Source organism: Labrus mixtus, chromosome 8, assembly GCF_963584025.1.
Source record: "Labrus mixtus chromosome 8, fLabMix1.1, whole genome shotgun sequence".
Classification (NCBI taxonomy): Eukaryota; Metazoa; Chordata; class Actinopteri; order Labriformes; family Labridae; genus Labrus; species Labrus mixtus.
Genome location: NC_083619.1, coordinates 21,438,456 through 21,457,901, shown reverse-complemented (window position 1 = coordinate 21,457,901; position 19,446 = coordinate 21,438,456). Strand labels below are relative to the sequence as shown.

Sequence of the window (19,446 nt, the reverse complement as noted above, 5' to 3'; positions counted from 1 at the left end):
GAGTGCTCAGAGACCGAGACAAGACCAAGGCCAAGGCAAGGCGAGACTGAGATAAGACCAAGGCAGGGCGAGACTGAGATAAAACCAAGGCAGGGCGAGAGTGAGATAAGACCATGGCAGGGCGAAACTAAGACAAGACCGAGCTGAGATAAGACCAAGGCAGGGCGAGAGTGAGATAAGACCAAGGGTGTGTTCGAATTGTCATTTTTGCTTAGGAAGGTTCATAACTGACTTAAATGACGTCAGGGGAGGTGGGGGTGTGAAGAGAGGTGCTGGGGGGGCAGACACTAGCTGCAGTGGCCTGCTAGTCAAAGCTGTTAAAAAACAGGTTGAGCTGCTTTGCTCTCACAGGGTCCCCATCTTCTGTGTTGTTACCTTTCTTCTTGCAGCCTGTGATGGTTTTCACGCCCTCCCAGACCTCTCTCGTGTTGTTGTTCTGCAGCTTCTTCTCCACCTTCCTTCTGTACTCCTCCTTTGCCTCTCTGAGCCGGACCTCGAGTTCCCCCTGCACTCCTTCCTTGACTGCCCTCTTCTTCCTGTTAAGGACGTCCTTGACATTAATCCAGGGCTTGTTGTTCGGGAAGCAGAGCACAGTTTTTGTGGGAACTACAACATCCATGCAGAAGTTCATGTAGTCGGTTGTGCAGTGTGTGACCCCCTCAATGTCCTCACCGTGTGGCTCTTGCAGGGTGCTCCAGTCAGTCCACTCAAAACAGTCTCTTAGTGTCTCCACTGCCTCAGGAGACCACTTTCTGAAGGTGCGTGTGGTTACTGGGTGTCTCTGAATCTGTGGCTTGTACTTTGGGTTAAGAAGGAGCAGGTTGTGATCACACTTCCCCAGTGGTGGTAGAGGGATGGCAGTGTAAGCTTCTAAGTCCTAGTTAAACTGATACAGCCTAATATGACAATCCCCCTCCAACTCCTTGTAGGCTGCAATGTTCACTTTTTCTTACACTTGTTTAGGGAGAGAAAGGTTATAGCTGTAAAATACAGCTTTTTATCTCGTAGCATCTCTTTCACATTGGCTTTTTGTTTATCTGGTGCTGATTTTGTCTTTTCTTTTTTTGCTCATTCATATTATCTCCATCAGTTTAGCCAAATTATAAATGATCTCGTGTCACCTTACCTGGATACTGACTATGATCATTCCACTGGAGCCTATGGTACAGTAAATGGGGTTTAATGTGCTCTTTAAAAAGAGTAAAGAATTGATGAATATTGACAAGTTTGGTTTGGGCTATCGGGGTGAGAGACAGTAGGCCTACTCAAAAAGATGTAAAACAATGACGTGCTGGTGCAAAACAGATTTATTTATAGTGACATTGCATCACATTAAAACCCACTTCAAAAGAAATGAAAGAATAAAACTGTCCCAGGACGTCTATGCTAAAAGAGAGGAATACAAGTCAGATAAAACATGGGAGAGTTAAAAGTGCAGCACTTAAAACGTATGAGCCTAAAAGTCACTCAGTCACTTCCAACAAACTAAAACAGTGAGGGAATTGTCCCGATCGCCTGCTGCTTCCCTCGCAGAGTCTCCTCTAGTCGCTCGACACGTACACACGCTGCAGGACGGGCACTGCCGAAACAAGAAAATACCGGCAGTATTGTGCCCACACACACACACACACACACACACACACACACACACACACACACACACACACACACACACACACACACACACACACACACACACACACACACACACACACACACACACACACACACACACACACACACACACACACACACACACACACACACACACACACACACACACACACACACACACACACACACACACACACACACACACACACACACACACACACACACAGACACACACACAGACACACCAACGCCGTACTTGTAAAAGCAGAGTGTTACTACTGTCCCAAAGGGATAGGCTACTTACGCGGCTTGCGGAGCTCCTCACTCTGCCGCTGCGTGTATTGCGCGTCGTAACACTCTCTCTTCGGTGTCGACTGGCTGGCTCTCTGTCTCGGCGTCTCTTGTTTCTTTGTTTTTCACCCTCCCCTTGGCCGCTGATTGGACATTGCGGCTCTGCTCTCGCTCCTCATTCAGCAGAAAAAGTCTCAATGAAATAAAAGAAAGCTGCACATGAGCAGGTAATCTGTCATCACTCACACGCACCAAGACAGAAAGTGAACTCATTGTAAAAACATGCACATCGGCAATCGATAAGAAAATCATAAATATCACAACATGAATTAAACCCAAAATATAAAAAGATTGGCGATATATGTTAATGATAAAACCAAAAATAAAAGATCAAGCGGGGCCGGGTGAGGTGTCTTGCTGAAGGACACTACGGTTGTCGAACTCTCAACCCTGAGGTTGACTTAGGTTGAGAGACGGACGCTTTGCCTACGCACCCACGGCCGCCCCGGCAAAATTGGCAAAGTCGATTATAAATTTATCTTTTCAATTTATACTATTTCACAAAAACACAAACAATTACAGTCAACGTTGTCACAACAAGCATTTGTAGACTAAAACAAACACTTCAGCTGTGAACAAATGCAAATAACCTCAGCATTCATTGGAAATAACTCCTTTTAAGTTTCTATGGAAACAGCCATAGGCTACATAAAGCTAACTTGCTAGCAGTGAGCTTACATTCTAGGAAGCCTTTGTCCACACAGCTAACAGCAAAACACAAGTAGCTCACTTAAAAGTGAAAACGCTTACTTACAATATTAATGCAGCTAGTCCAGACAGTCCTATTCATCGTCCTCATTAACTCCCATCAAAAAACGTTTAAAAAAAAAAAAAGTGTCCCGAAAGTCCAATAGGCCAAAGTCACACAAAGCCGCTTCATTATGTTAGCCTGTGGAAAATGTATGTGCCTACTGGAAATGACTGTTAGTGTTGCATACTAAGATGGTAATTAGCCTACAGAAAGTCATGTTTTGTAACACAAAAGGACCTTGACACTTGGTGAAACTGTCTTCCCGGATGGATACATTTCTTATCACTCCGTGTTGTAGGGAAAGTCCTTCTCATGATGACACGGAAGGTGGAGCCAATCAGCCGCCTCTAGCTACTCAGGTGAAGTGCATCAATCTCTAAGCTGCCCCTTTATTACAATCTGCCACTTCCACAAAACACAATATCTCATATGATATGAGATGTGGCATTTATGGCATGCTAGAGTTATTAATGCAGCCTCCTTTGCATGAACTACAACAGATGTGATGCGGGACTTAAAATGCATGGTCCAAAGTGTTACATGTCAGTATGTTATATTTTTAGCGTCACTGTATTGTTATTATTTCAAGAGAAACTCATTTCAGACACTTGCGATTCCATTTGAGCTTTCAATGAAATCACAATGAGCTCTTAATGAGGACAGTTCTTTAAACTGTATGTTTGCTGAGATAGGATGCATGAAGTCAGCATCAACAAAAATGGATTTTGAATGGTAAGGTCTCCATCTACTGGTATTCCTTTGAACAGCAACAAAGGAATTATTCTTATTTGAGTGATCTCACATTAAGCAGTGCCAACTTAATAGGTGTATCTGGGATGGTAGAGGTGTTTGGGGTGTTAGAGTCGTCAGGGGTGTGAAGAGAGTTGCTGGGGGGGCAGACACTAGCTGCAGTGGCCTGCTAGTCAAAGCTGTTAAAAAACAGGTTGAGCTGCTTTGCTCTCACAGGGTCCCCATCTTCTGTGTTGTTACCTTTCTTCTTGCAGCCTGTGATGGTTTTCACGCCCTCCCAGACCTCTCTCGTGTTGTTGTTCTGCAGCTTCTTCTCCACCTTCCTTCTGTACTCCTCCTTTGCCTCTCTGAGCCCGGACCTCGAGTTCCCCCTGCACGCGCTTCACCTCTGCCTGCTCTCCTTCCTTGAATGCCCTCTTCTTCCTGTTAAGGACGTCCTTGACATTAATCCAGGGCTTGTTGTTCGGGAAGCAGCGCACAGTTTTTGTGGGAACTACAACATCCATGCAGAAGTTCATGTAGTCAGTTGTGCAGTGTGTGACCCCCTCAATGTCCTCACCGTGTGGCTCTTGCAGGGTGCTCCAGTCAGTCCACTCAAAACAGTCTCTTAGTGTCTCCACTGCCTCAGGAGACCACTTTCTGAAGGTGCATGTGGTTACTGGGTGTCTCTGAATCTGTGGCTTGTACTTTGGGTTAAGAAGGAGCAGGTTGTGATCACACTTCCCCAGTGGTGGTAGAGGGATGGCAGTGTAAGCTTCTAAGTCCTAGTTAAACTGATACAGCCTAATATGACAATCCCCCTCCAACTCCTTGTAGGCTGCAATGTTCACTTTTTCTTACACTTGTTTAGGAAGTGCATCAATCTCTAAGCTGCCCCTTTATTACAATCTGCCACTTCCACAAAACACAATATCTCATATGATATGAGATGTGGCATTTATGGCATGCTAGAGTTATTAATGCAGCCTCCTTTGCATGAACTACAACAGATGTGATGCGGGACTTAAAATGCATGGTCCAAAGTGTTACATGTCAGTATGTTATATTTTTAGCGTCACTGTATTGTTATTATTTCAAGAGAAACTCATTTCAGACACTTGCGATTCCATTTGAGCTTTCAATGAAATCACAATGAGCTCTTAATGAGGACAGTTCTTTAAACTGTATGTTTGCTGAGATAGGATGCATGAAGTCAGCATCAACAAAAATGGATTTTGAATGGTAAGGTCTCCATCTACTGGTATTCCTTTGAACAGCAACAAAGGAATTATTCTTATTTGAGTGATCTCACATTAAGCAGTGCCAACTTAATAGGTGTATCTGGGATGGTAGAGGTGTTTGGGGTGTTAGAGTCGTCAGGGGTGTGAAGAGAGTTGCTGGGGGGGCAGACACTAGCTGCAGTGGCCTGCTAGTCAAAGCTGTTAAAAAACAGGTTGAGCTGCTTTGCTCTCACAGGGTCCCCATCTTCTGTGTTGTTACCTTTCTTCTTGCAGCCTGTGATGGTTTTCACGCCCTCCCAGACCTCTCTCGTGTTGTTGTTCTGCAGCTTCTTCTCCACCTTCCTTCTGTACTCCTCCTTTGCCTCTCTGAGCCGGACCTCGAGTTCCCCCTGCACGCGCTTCACCTCTGCCTGCCCTCCTTCCTTGACTGCCCTCTTCTTCTTGTTAAGGACGTCCTTGACATTAATCCAGGGCTTGTTGTTCGGGAAGCAGCGCACAGTTTTTGTGGGAACTACAACATCCATACAGAAGTTCATGTAGTCAGTTGTGCAGTGTGTGACCCCCTCAATGTCCTCACCGTGTGGCTCTTGCAGGGTGCTCCAGTCAGTCCACTCAAAACAGTCTCTTAGTGTCTCCACTGCCCCAGGAGACCACTTTCTGAAGGTGCGTGTGGTTACTGGGTGTCTCTGAATCTGTGGCTTGTACTTTGGGTTAAGAAGGAGCAGGTTGTGATCACACTTCCCCAGTGGTGGTAGAGGGATGGCAGTGTAAGCTTCTAAGTCCTAGTTAAACTGATACAGCCTAATATGACAATCCCCCTCCAACTCCTTGTAGGCTGCAATGTTCACTTTTTCTTACACTTGTTTAGGGAGAGAAAGGTTATAGCTGGAAAATACAGCTTTTTATCTCGTAGCATCTCTTTCACATTGGCTCTTTGTTTATCTGGTGCTGATTTTGTCTTTTCTTTTTTTTGCTCATTCATATTATCTCCATCAGTTTAGCCAAATTATAAATGATCTCGTGTCACCTTACCTGGATACTGACTATGATCATTCCACTGGAGCCTATGGTACAGTAAATGGGGTGAAATGTGCTCTTTGAAAAGAGTAAAGAATTGATGAACATTGACAAGTTTGGTTTGGGCTATCGGGGTGAGAGACAGTAGGCCTACTCAAGAAGATGTAAAACAATGATGTGCTGGTGCAAAACAGATTTATTTATAGTGACATTGCATCACATTAAAACCCACTTCAAAAGAAATGAAAGAATAAAACTGTCCCAGGACGTCTATGCTAAAAGAGAGGAATACAAGTCAGATAAAACATGGGAGAGTTAAAAGTGCAGCACTTAAAACGTATGAGCCTAAAAGTCACTCAGTCACTTCCAACAAACTAAAACAGTGAGGGAATTGTCCCGATCGCCTGCTGCTTCCCTCGCAGAGTCTCCTCTAGTCGCTCGACACGTACACACGCTGCAGGACGGGCACTGCCGAAACAAGAAAATACCGGCAGTATTGTGCCCACACACACACACACACACACACACACAGACACACCAACGCCGTACTTGTAAAAGCAGAGTGTTACTACTGTCCCAAAGGGATAGGCTACTTACGCGGCTTGCGGAGCTCCTCACTCTGCCGCTGCGTGTATTGCGCGTCGTAACACTCTCTCTTCGGTGTCGACTGGCTGGCTCTCTGTCTCGGCGTCTCTTGTTTCTTTGTTTTTCACCCTCCCCTGGCCGCTGATTGGACATTGCGGCTCTGCTCTTGCTCCTCATTCAGCAGAAAAAGTCTCAATGAAATAAAAGAAAGCTGCACATGAGCAGGTAATCTGTCATCACTCACACGCACCAAGACAGAAAGTGAACTCATTGTAAAAACATGCACATCGGCAATCGATAAGAAAATCATAAATATCACAACATGAATTAAACCCAAAATATAAAAAGATTGGCGATATATGTTAATGATAAAACCAAAAATAAAAGATCAAGCGGGGCCGGGTGAGGTGTCTTGCTGAAGGACACTACGGTTGTCGAACTCTCAACCCTGAGGTTGACTTAGGTTGAGAGACGGACGCTTTGCCTACGCACCCACGGCCGCCCCGGCAAAATCGGCAAAGTCGATTATAAATTTATCTTTTCAATTTATACTATTTCACAAAAACGCTAACAATTACAGTCAACGTTGTCACAACAAGCATTTGTAGACTAAAACAAACACTTCAGCTGTGAACAAATGCAAATAACCTCAGCATTCATTGGAAATAACTCCTTTTAAGTTTCTATGGAAACAGCCATAGGCTACATAAAGCTAACTTGCTAGCAGTGAGCTTACATTCTAGGAAGCCTTTGTCCACACAGCTAACAGCAAAACACAAGTAGCTCACTTAAAAGTGAAAACGCTTACTTACAATATTAATGCAGCTAGTCCAGACAGTCCTATTCATCGTCCTCATTAACTCCCATCAAAAAACGTTTAAAAAAAAAAGTGTCCCGAAAGTCCAATAGGCCAAAGTCACACAAAGCCGCTTCATTATGTTAGCCTGTGGAAAATGTATGTGCCTACTGGAAATGACTGTTAGTGTTGCATACTAAGATGGTAATTAGCCTACAGAAAGTCATGTTTTGTAACACAAAAGGACCTTGACACTTGGTGAAACTGTCTTCCCGGATGGATACATTTCTTATCACTCCGTGTTGTAGGGAAAGTCCTTCTCATGATGACACGGAAGGTGGAGCCAATCAGCCGCCTCTAGCTACTCAGGTGAAGTGCATCAATCTCTAAGCTGCCCCTTTATTACAATCTGCCACTTCCACAAAACACAATATCTCATATGATATGAGATGTGGCATTTATGGCATGCTAGAGTTATTAATGCAGCCTCCTTTGCATGAACTACAACAGATGTGATGCGGGACTTAAAATGCATGGTCCAAAGTGGAAAATGTCAGTATGTTATATTTTTAGCGTCACTGTATTGTTATTATTTCAAGAGAAACTCATTTCAGACACTTGCGATTCCATTTGAGCTTTCAATGAAATCACAATGAGCTCTTAATGAGGACAGTTCTTTAAACTGTATGTTTGCTGAGATAGGATGCATGAAGTCAGCATCAACAAGAATGGATTTTGAATGATAAGGTCTCCATCTACTGGTATTCCTTTGAACAGCAACAAAGGAATTATTCTTATTTGAGTGATCTCACATTAAGCAGTGCCAACTTAATAGGTGTATCTGGGATGGTAGAGGTGTTTGGGGTGTTAGAGTCGTCAGGGGTGTGAAGAGAGGTGCTGGGGGGGCAGACACTAGCTGCAGTGGCCTGCTAGTCAAAGCTGTTAAAAAACAGGTTGAGCTGCTTTGCTCTCACAGGGTCCCCATCTTCTGTGTTGTTACCTTTCTTCTTGCAGCCTGTGATGGTTTTCACGCCCTCCCAGTCCTCTCTCGTGTTGTTGTTCTGCAGCTTCTTCTCCACCTTCCTTCTGTACTCCTCCTTTGCCTCTCTGAGCCCGGACCTCGAGTTCCCCCTGCACGCGCTTCACCTCTGCCTGCTCTCCTTCCTTGAATGCCCTCTTCTTCCTGTTAAGGACGTCCTTGACATGAATCCAGGGCTTGTTGTTCGGGAAGCAGCGCACAGTTTTTGTGGGAACTACAACATCCATGCAGAAGTTCATGTAGTCAGTTGTGCAGTGTGTGACCCCCTCAATGTCCTCACCGTGTGGCTCTTGCAGGGTGCTCCAGTCAGTCCACTCAAAACAGTCTCTTAGTGTCTCCACTGCCTCAGGAGACCACTTTCTGAAGGTGCGTGTGGTTACTGGGTGTCTCTGAATCTGTGGCTTGTACTTTGGGTTAAGAAGGAGCAGGTTGTGATCACACTTCCCCAGTGGTGGTAGAGGGATGGCAGTGTAAGCTTCTAAGTCCTAGTTAAACTGATACAGCCTAATATGACAATCCCCCTCCAACTCCTTGTAGGCTGCAATGTTCACTTTTTCTTACACTTGTTTAGGGAGAGAAAGGTTATAGCTGTAAAATACAGCTTTTTATCTCGTAGCATCTCTTTCACATTGGCTCTTTGTTTATCTGGTGCTGATTTTGTCTTTTCTTTTTTTGCTCATTCATATTATCTCCATCAGTTTAGCCAAATTATAAATGATCTCGTGTCACCTTACCTGGATACTGACTATGATCATTCCACTGGAGCCTATGGTACAGTAAATGGGGTGAAATGTGCTCTTTAAAAAGAGTAAACAATTGATGAACATGGACAAGTTTGGTTTGGGCTATCGGGGTGAGAGACAGTAGGCCTACTCAAGAATTTGTAAAACAATGATGTGCTGGTGCAAAACAGATTTATTTATAGTGACATTGCATCACATTAAAACCCACTTCAAAAGAAATGAAAGAATAAAACTGTCCCAGGACGTCTATGCTAAAAGAGAGGAATACAAGTCAGATAAAACATGGGAGAGTTAAAAGTGCAGCACTTAAAACGTATGAGCCTAAAAGTCACTCAGTCACTTCCAACAAACTAAAACAGTGAGGGAATTGTCCCGATCGCCTGCTGCTTCCCTCGCAGAGTCTCCTCTAGTCGCTCGACACGTACACACGCTGCAGGACGGGCACTGCCGAAACAAGAAAATACCGGCAGTATTGTGCCCACACACACACACAGACACAGACACACCAACGCCGTACTTGTAAAAGCAGAGTGTTACTACTGTCCCAAAGGGATAGGCTACTTACGCGGCTTGCGGAGCTCCTCACTCTGCCGCTGCGTGTATTGCGCGTCGTAACACTCTCTCTTCGGTGTCGACTGGCTGGCTCTCTGTCTCGGCGTCTCTTGTTTCTTTGTTTTTCACCCTCCCCTTGGCCGCTGATTGGACATTGCGGCTCTGCTCTTGCTCCTCATTCAGCAGAAAAAGTCTCAGTGAAATAAAAGAAAGCTGCACATGAGCAGGTAATCTGTCATCACTCACACGCACCAAGACAGAAAGTGAACTCATTGTAAAAACATGCACATCGGCAATCGATAATAAATATCACAACATGAATTAAACCCAAAATATAAAAAGATTGGCGATATATGTTAATGATAAAACCAAAAATAAAAGATTAAGCGGGGCCGGGTGAGGTGTCTTGCTGAAGGACACTACGGTTGTCGAACTCTCAACCCTGAGGTTGACTTAGGTTGAGAGGCGGACGCTTTGCCTACGCACCCACGGCCGCCCCGGCAAAATCGGCAAAGTCGACTATAAATTTATCTTTTCAATTTATACTATTTCACAAAAACGCTAACAATTACAGTCAACGTTGTCACAACAAGCATTTGTAGACTAAAACAAACACTTCAGCTGTGAACAAATGCAAATAACCTCAGCATTCATTGGAAATAACTCCTTTTAAGTTTCTATGGAAACAGCCATAGGCTACATAAAGCTAACTTGCTAGCAGTGAGCTTACATTCTAGGAAGCCTTTGTCCACACAGCTAACAGCAAAACACAAGTAGCTCACTTAAAAGTGAAAACGCTTACTTACAATATTAATGCAGCTAGTCCAGACAGTCCTATTCATCGTCCTCATTAACTCCCATCAAAAAACGTTTTTAAAAAAAAAAGTGTCCCGAAAGTCCAACAGGCCAAAGTCACACAAAGCCGCTTCATTATGTTAGCCTGTGGAAAATGTATGTGCCTACTGGAAATGACTGTTAGTGTTGCATACTAAGATGGTAATTAGCCTACAGAAAGTCATGTTTTGTAACACAAAAGGACCTTGACACTTGGTGAAACTGTCTTCCCGGATGGATACATTTCTTATCACTCCGTGTTGTAGGGAAAGTCCTTCTCATGATGACACGGAAGGTGGAGCCAATCAGCCGCCTCTAGCTACTCAGGTGAAGTGCATCAATCTCTAAGCTGCCCCTTTATTACAATCTGCCACTTCCACAAAACACAATATCTCATATGATATGAGATGTGGCATTTATGGCATGCTAGAGTTATTAATGCAGCCTCCTTTGCATGAACTACAACAGATGTGATGCGGGACTTAAAATGCATGGTCCAAAGTGTTACATGTCAGTATGTTATATTTTTAGCGTCACTGTATTGTTATTATTTCAAGAGAAACTCATTTCAGACACTTGCGATTCCATTTGAGCTTTCAATGAAATCACAATGAGCTCTCAATGAGGACAGTTCTTTAAACTGTATGTTTGCTGAGATAGGATGCATGAAGTCAGCATCAACAAAAATGGATTTTGAATGATAAGGTCTCCATCTACTGGTATTCCTTTGAACAGCAACAAAGGAATTATTCTTATTTGAGTGATCTCACATTAAGCAGTGCCAACTTCATAGGTGTATCTGGGATGGTAGAGGTGTTTGGGGGGTTAGAGTCGTCAGGGGTGTGAAGAGAGGTGCTGGGGGGGCAGACACTAGCTGCAGTGGCCTGCTAGTCAAAGCTGTTAAAAAACAGGTTGAGCTGCTTTGCTCTCACAGGGTCCCCATCTTCTGTGTTGTTACCTTTCTTCTTGCAGCCTGTGATGGTTTTCACGCCCTCCCAGACCTCTCTCGTGTTGTTGTTCTGCAGCTTCTTCTCCACCTTCCTTCTGTACTCCTCCTTTGCCTCTCTGAGCCCGGACCTCGAGTTCCCCCTGCACGCGCTTCACCTCTGCCTGCTCTCCTTCCTTGAATGCCCTCTTCTTCCTGTTAAGGACGTCCTTGACATTAATCCAGGGCTTGTTGTTCGGGAAGCAGCGCACAGTTTTTGTGGGAACTACAACATCCATGCAGAAGTTCATGTAGTCAGTTGTGCAGTGTGTGACCCCCTCAATGTCCTCACCGTGTGGCTCTTGCAGGGTGCTCCAGTCAGTCCACTCAAAACAGTCTCTTAGTGTCTCCACTGCCCCAGGAGACCACTTTCTGAAGGTGCGTGTGGTTACTGGGTGTCTCTGAATCTGTGGCTTGTACTTTGGGTTAAGAAGGAGCAGGTTGTGATCACACTTCCCCAGTGGTGGTAGAGGGATGGCAGTGTAAGCTTCTAAGTCCTAGTTAAACTGATACAGCCTAATATGACAATCCCCCTCCAACTCCTTGTAGGCTGCAATGTTCACTTTTTCTTACACTTTTTTAGGGAGAGAAAGGTTATAGCTGTAAAATACAGCTTTTTATCTCATAGCATCTCTTTCACATTGGCTCTTTGTTTATCTGGTGCTGATTTTGTCTTTTCTTTTTTTTGCTCATTCATATTATCTCCATCAGTTTAGCCAAATTATAAATGATCTCGTGTCACCTTACCTGGATACTGACTATGATCATTCCACTGGAGCCTATGGTACAGTAAATGGGGTGAAATGTGCTCTTTAAAAAGAGTAAAGAATTGATGAACATTGACAAGTTTGGTTTGGGCTATCGGGGTGAGAGACAGTAGGCCTACTCAAAAAGATGTAAAACAATGACGTGCTGGTGCAAAACAGATTTATTTATAGTGACATTGCATCACATTAAAACCCACTTCAAAAGAAATGAAAGAATAAAACTGTCCCAGGACGTCTATGCTAAAAGAGAGGAATACAAGTCAGATAAAACATGGGAGAGTTAAAAGTGCAGCACTTAAAACGTATGAGCCTAAAAGTCACTCAGTCACTTCCAACAAACTAAAACAGTGAGGGAATTGTCCCGATCGCCTGCTGCTTCCCTCGCAGAGTCTCCTCTAGTCGCTCGACACGTACACACGCTGCAGGACGGGCACTGCCGAAACAAGAAAATACCGGCAGTATTGTGCCCACACACACACACACACACACACACACACACACACACACCAACGCCGTACTTGTAAAAGCAGAGTGTTACTACTGTCCCAAAGGGATAGGCTACTTACGCGGCTTGCGGAGCTCCTCACTCTGCCGCTGCGTGTATTGCGCGTCGTAACACTCTCTCTTCGGTGTCGACTGGCTGGCTCTCTGTCTCGGCGTCTCTTGTTTCTTTGTTTTTCACCCTCCCCTTGGCCGCTGATTGGACATTGCGGCTCTGCTCTTGCTCCTCATTCAGCAGAAAAAGTCTCAGTGAAATAAAAGAAAGCTGCACATGAGCAGGTAATCTGTCATCACTCACACGCACCAAGACAGAAAGTGAACTCATTGTAAAAACATGCACATCGGCAATCGATAAGAAAATCCTAAATATCACAACATGAATTAAACCCAAAATATAAAAAGATTGGCGATATATGTTAATGATAAAACCAAAAATAAAAGATCAAGCGGGGCCGGGTGAGGTGTCTTGCTGAAGGACACTACGGTTGTCGAACTCTCAACCCTGAGGTTGACTTAGGTTGAGAGGCGGACGCTTTGCCTACGCACCCACGGCCGCCCCGGCAAAATCGGCAAAGTCGACTATAAATTTATCTTTTCAATTTATACTATTTCACAAAAACGCTAACAATTACAGTCAACGTTGCCACAACAAGCATTTGTAGACTAAAACAAACACTTCAGCTGTGAACAAATGCAAATAACCTCAGCATTCATTGGAAATAACTCCTTTTAAGTTTCTATGGAAACAGCCATAGGCTACATAAAGCTAACTTGCTAGCAGTGAGCTTACATTCTAGGAAGCCTTTGTCCACACAGCTAACAGCAAAACACAAGTAGCTCACTTAAAAGTGAAAACGCTGACTTACAATATTAATGCAGCTAGTCCAGACAGTCCTATTCATCGTCCTCATTAACTCCCATCAAAAAACGTTTAAAAAAAAAAGTGTCCCGAAAGTCCAATAGGCCAAAGTCACACAAAGCCGCTTCATTATGTTAGCCTGTGGAAAATGTATGTGCCTACTGGAAATGACTGTTAGTGTTGCATACTAAGATGGTAATTAGCCTACAGAAAGTCATGTTTTGTAACACAAAGGGACCTTGACACTTGGTGAAACTGTCTTCCTGGATGGATACATTTCTTATCACTCCGTGTTGTAGGGAAAGTCCTTCTCATGATGACACGGAAGGTGGAGCCAATCAGCCGCCTCTAGCTACTCAGGTGAAGTGCATCAATCTCTAAGCTGCCCCTTTATTACAATCTGCCACTTCCACAAAACACAATATCTCATATGATATGAGATGTGGCATTTATGGCATGCTAGAGTTATTAATGCAGCCTCCTTTGCATGAACTACAACAGATGTGATGCGAGACTTAAAATGCATGGTCCAAAGTGTTACATGTCAGTATGTTATATTTTTAGCGTCACTGTATTGTTATTATTTCAAGAGAAACTCATTTCAGACACTTGCGATTCCATTTGAGCTTTCAATGAAATCACAATGAGCTCTTAATGAGGACAGTTCTTTAAACTGTATGTTTGCTGAGATAGGATGCATGAAGTCAGCATCAACAAGAATGGATTTTGAATGGTAAGGTCTCCATCTACTGGTATTCCTTTGAACAGCAACAAAGGAATTATTCTTATTTGAGTGATCTCACATTAAGCAGTGCCAACTTAATAGGTGTATCTGGGATGGTAGAGGCGTTTGGGGGGTTAGAGTCAACGGTCTTTAGGCTACAGAGATTCGTAGCTTTAAGGACTGAGAGAATATTTGACTTCCTTTCTGTTAAAATCAAGGGGATATTACAGGGAGGGTTAATGGTTGCAGTTGACGTCGTAATCCAGCAGGGGGAGTCCGTTCTTTCCAGAGATGATGGGAGACTAGGTTTATATGGATCAAGAGTTTTCAATGTAGGCCCATCTGAATGTAATGTATATACAGTATTTACTTATGAGTCACACTATAATGTATTGAATATAACATAAGATGTACTCTATTGATGTCCTGTTAGGAAAATAAATTATCTTGTGTTAATAAGTCTGTACACGTTCATTAATGGGATGCGACTGAATTATGTCCTAGTTAAACTGATACAGCCTAATATGACAATCCCCCTCCAACTCCTTGTAGGCTGCAATGTTCACTTTTTCTTACACTTGTTTAGGGAGAGATCTGGTGCTGATTTTGTCTTTTCTTTTTTTTGCTCATTCATATTATCTCCAACAGTTTAGCCAAATTATAAATGATCTCGTGTCACCTTACCTGGATACTGACTATGATCATTCCACTGGAGCCTATGGTACAGTAAATGGGGTGAAATGTGTTCTTTAAAAAGAGTAAAGAATTGATGAATATTGACAAGTTTGGTTTGGGCTATCGGGGTGAGATTTATTTATAGTTACATTGCATCACATTAAAACCCACTTCAAAAGAATTGAAAGAATAAAACTGTCCCAAGACGTCTATGCTAAAAGAGAGGAATACAAGTCAGATAAAACATGGGAGAGTTAACATTCTAGACCCCCCTCCAAGCGCTGCAGCCGTCTTTCAGAGGGCATATGCAAATGAAACTGTTTGTGCTCAGAAGCACACAAATAATGTTTTTTTTTTTTATGAAGTTAAATACAACTTACTTTTATCTACAAACCAAATAGGCTATCAGCATAAGACAGGATTGGTAACCTTTTAAATGTCGCATGTCAATTTACAATATCTGTCGGCTTTTTTAGAGCGTCGTTTTGTACTGCTGCTCCACGTCTCCCGTTGCTAAATGTTACGAGCTCGCATCGGCTACACATATACATACAGCAAAACTAGCCCTAACCTGAAGTGTGACAGGGAAAACATAAGGTTAGGTCAGCTCACCGGCGGCCTGATCACTGCGGTCAAGCCAGCCGCTCCTCGCTTTTACATGGTGAAGTGAGCCGCCCCTAAATTTGAAGTGCCCACGTATTCTGATCTTTATGGTAAATGCTCCGGACTCCAGAGCGAGCAGAGAGAGAGAGAGCGATGAAGTGAAGTGCTAAATGCCTAGGTCTTACCATAAAACTGACTATGAGATATACGTGTATGAAACGGGAGCAAACAAAATACTGTTCAGGGAATAATACTGCGAGTCTGCGATAACTTCCGTTTTTCAAAATAAGGTGTTTTCCTGGGAAAAAAATATAAAAATATATGTTCTTCCATAAGTAGACAATGATTCTGATATGGGTGGACTTAGTACTTCCTATAATACATGCACCTGTACTATGAAGTACTTTTTGAGAAATCCACTGTCAAAGTCCTTTATAAATCACTATAATGAGTCTTTTTTCTGACTTTGATGTCTTGTAAAAAGAAATTCTTCCATAAGCAGACAATGATTCTGATATGGTTGGACTTAGTACGTCCTAGACAAGTAATATGAAGTACTTTTACTGTGCACTTTTACTGAGAACTCCATAAGAGATGCAGCGGCGAACAAACAAACAGATGAACAAATGAACGATCGGCACCTTGGACAGCGCCGTGGCACGTAATACACAAACCTGCTGCACAAGTGCTCAACCTTTACACATTTTCTGAAAAGTGGAGCAGGCACAATACAGAGAGGATGGACTTTTCTCATCATTGGGGGGTTTGTAGACAGACTAGAGACACATATTAGTGTTAGAGAAACATGGTGAATTTTACATAATATGTGACCTTTAACATTAATAATAATAATAATAATAACATAGCGCTTCTCTGAATACTCTAAGACGCCTAACAAAGAACAACAACAAAACAAAACATTGAAAACAAAACAAAGAAGAAATCATCTAAGAGAAGGAGGAAACTTCTGTTTACCTTATTCTTTTGAAGACGTGCGTGTGAAAGGGTGAAAGGTTAACAGAATGCTTATACGCAGGTCCTGTGGTGCAAGGAAAACTAGTGGGCTCAAAGAGACAGGTCAGAGGAAGGTCCCACGTCCACATATGATATTGAAATCTATGAAATACAGAAATTTGGCTTTACTGGTTTTGTCAAAGTACCGTAGTATGTGCAGTGAAGAAAAGTATAATCAGCTTTCTTTAGAAACATGGAAAAAAAAACACAGATGTTAACACATTGTCCCCTAATGACTTCTGTCTACTTCAGCTTACACAACTCAGCAGAGTCTTCAAAATGATGAATCCTGAGTCCAGCATATAGAGGCTGAGTGAATGTGGTCTGGACTCTGTGGAGGAGAGTCATGGTTTCAGAGATGCTGTAGAAGGACAGAATACCTGCTCTGTGATCCAGGTACACTCCTACTCTGGAGGACTGAGGACCTGAGACAGGAGTGCTGACATTGTTGTACCAAAAGTTATAACTGTTGCTGTCACAATCTAACGCGCAAGATTTGTCATTACGTCCAAACCTACATTCATCTGACCTCCCTGCTCTGCTGATATTCTTGTATGTGACTGCTACAGAAACTCCTTTCCCCCCCCACTTCACCTCCCAGTAACAACGTCCCATCAGACTCTCTTTACTCAGGACCTGACACCATCTAGTGAATCTGTCTGGGTGACTAGAATAAGACTGTTGTTCTATCATTGCTGTTACTTTTCTGTTCTCATCAGATAATAACAGCCGTGTTTGTGCTGTGTTTGGATCCAGTGTGATGTCACATGAATATTTTAAGAACTCAGCTCTGGTCTTGGGCTCTGGTTCTGGTCCTGACAGTAAAACATCCACTTCAGTCACTGTCTGTGAGATGTTTGTCCATTTCTCTCTCAGGACGTCCTGTAGTTTATCTCTGACTTCGGACACAGCCGCTGTCACATCCTCAAAGAACCTCAGAGGACGGATCTTGATGCTGGATGAGGGTGTAGATTCACTGAGTGGTGACAGTGAGGGGTAGTCGTGTAGAAACTGGTTGTGATCTTCTGTGTGTGAGAGCTTCTCCAGTTCAGCGTCTTTCCTCTTCAGCTCAGTGATCTCCTGCTCCAGCTTCTCCTGAAGCTCTCTGACTCGACTCACTTCAGTTTGCTGCTGGGATCTGACCTGCTGCTTCACATCAGAGCGTCTTTTCTCCATGAGACGGATCAGCTCAGTGAACATCTTCTCACTGTTCCCCACTGTTTTATCAGCGGAGCCATTGATAGCCTCCACCTCCTGTTGAAGCAGCTTCACATCTTTCTCTCTGTCCTGGATTCTCTGCTGGATGTTTTGTCGACTCACCCCAAGCTCTCTCTGCCTCTCTGTCCTTTCTGCTGCAGCTGAGACTGTGTCATGACCTTTGTGTTCGTCCATTAAACAGAGGAGACAGATAGACTGCTGATCAGTCCGACAAAATACTTTCATCTCCTCATTATGACGAGAGCAGACGTTCTCCTGGAGCTTCTTGGAGGGCTCCACCAGCTTGTGTTTTGCATAAGCAGGTGAATCATAATGAGACTGAAGGTGTTTCTCACAAAATGAGATCAAACAGACCAGGCAGGACTTACAGGATTTCAGTTTCCTCCCGGTGCAGACATCACAGGGCACATCTTCAGATCCAGAATAGCAGTGATCAGCAGGAGCAGCTTGGAGTCCAGTCTTCTTCAGCTCCTCCACTAAAACTGCCAACATGGTGTTTTTCACCAGAACAGGCCTCTGTGTGAAGTCCTGCCTACACTGAGGGCAGCTGTAGATTGTCTTCTCATCCTCTGTGTCCCAGTGGCTTTTAATACAGTTCATACAGTAACTATGTCCACAGTGAATAGTCACCGGATCCTTCAGGAGATCCAGACAGATGGAACAAGAGAAGGCCTCCCGGTCTAGTTGAACTCCTTTCTGTGCCATTTCTCCTCTCGGTAACAACGACTGTCTGAGTTTCACTTCCTTAGAAATCAATCGTTTCACCTCTGATCTAAACAGCATGTGTTTGTTCAGTGTCTGCTCTTCCACCGTCCCACATGTTGGTTACACCCATCCTCATACTGTAGATCTAAAGGGGAGGGAACAAGAAAATAAACGTCAGAGTGGAGCTGGCTGAGTCTGAGAGCAGGAAGAAGAGGGAGGGGTTAACAAGCTCTGATTCATGTTTCATTACTCTGACAGGGCAGATTCTCTACATGAATACATAACCTCTCTGTTGCATGGAAGCAAATTCTGTAAGCAAGCATGTAAAAAACTCTAGTCACACATTTCTTGACATGTAAAAAGAAGTGAATAAAACACAGAGAATAACTGAACAGTTTCTACAACTACTGTCAGAACGGAGCTACCTGTGAGCACCAGCATTACAAGCTGTGAAAATCTGAGACACCACAGGGAGGAGTCAGAGTTCCACTGAACGTCACCAGCATTGGAAGAGGTGTTTTCACATACTGGATTAAATACACTGACCTGACCTTTATTCCTTGTTTTTGACTATCAGATGGTCAAACTGATGATTGAAGCAGATCATTGATATTGTCTTTAAACATACTTTGCCTCAGATTGAAGTCATAATCCTGTTTCAAATACAAACCTACTGATTCCTACTGCTGCTTTAATTTACAAAACTCGGTTTGATTACAAGTAATGGAAGAATTTCAATATGTGGTAGAAGTAATACACCGACCAAAAATACCTCTGTGTCCTTTTGTCGCTGCTCATTTGCTGATCCACGCTGCACGGGGCTGGGGAGATCACTTGTTGATTACACCTATCTTGCACTTGTATATTAGTGAAGGAGAGGGAACCAGGAAATGTGTGCACAGAGTGGAGTTGAGCAATAGGGAGGGCTCACCATGCTGCCCTCACACAGGTGATGAATTCTCTTAAAGTGACAGTGTGAGTCTGTCAGTCTGAGTTTTATCGTGCAGTTAAGATTAAAAGACAACATTGAACAACCACATGATGTTTTTAAATAACTTACAGCTCACAATAGTTGAAGCAAACATTGAAAAGCTTCATGTTTGGTTTCCTCTGAAATCTACAGTTTCATCGAGCTGTTTTGTA

General features: G+C 43.4%; 1 protein-coding gene across 2 annotated transcripts; it reads right to left on the bottom strand.

Moving 5' to 3' along the window:
- Positions 1–14,903: 14,903 nt before the first annotated feature.
- Positions 14,904–19,176, bottom strand: LOC132979371 (tripartite motif-containing protein 16-like). 2 transcript variants are annotated; one of them, XM_061045105.1, is made up of 2 exons: positions 19,076–19,176; positions 14,904–18,448 (listed from the first exon to the last, which is right to left on the bottom strand). In XM_061045105.1, exon 2 carries the CDS (start codon positions 18,379–18,381, stop codon positions 16,624–16,626), a length of 1,758 nt encoding a protein of 585 aa, XP_060901088.1. In that variant the 5' UTR covers positions 18,382–18,448; positions 19,076–19,176; the 3' UTR covers positions 14,904–16,623. The 2 variants fall into 2 exon arrangements, with proteins under 2 accessions (XP_060901088.1, XP_060901089.1); XM_061045106.1 differs by having other exon boundaries at positions 19,067–19,165.
- Between the last annotated feature and the right edge of the window lie 270 nt (positions 19,177–19,446).

Coding starts and splice junctions, on each gene's coding strand:
- LOC132979371 (XM_061045105.1), bottom strand. CDS start 18,381: ATGCTGTTTAGATCAGAGGTGAAACGATTGATTTCTAAGGAAGTGAAA.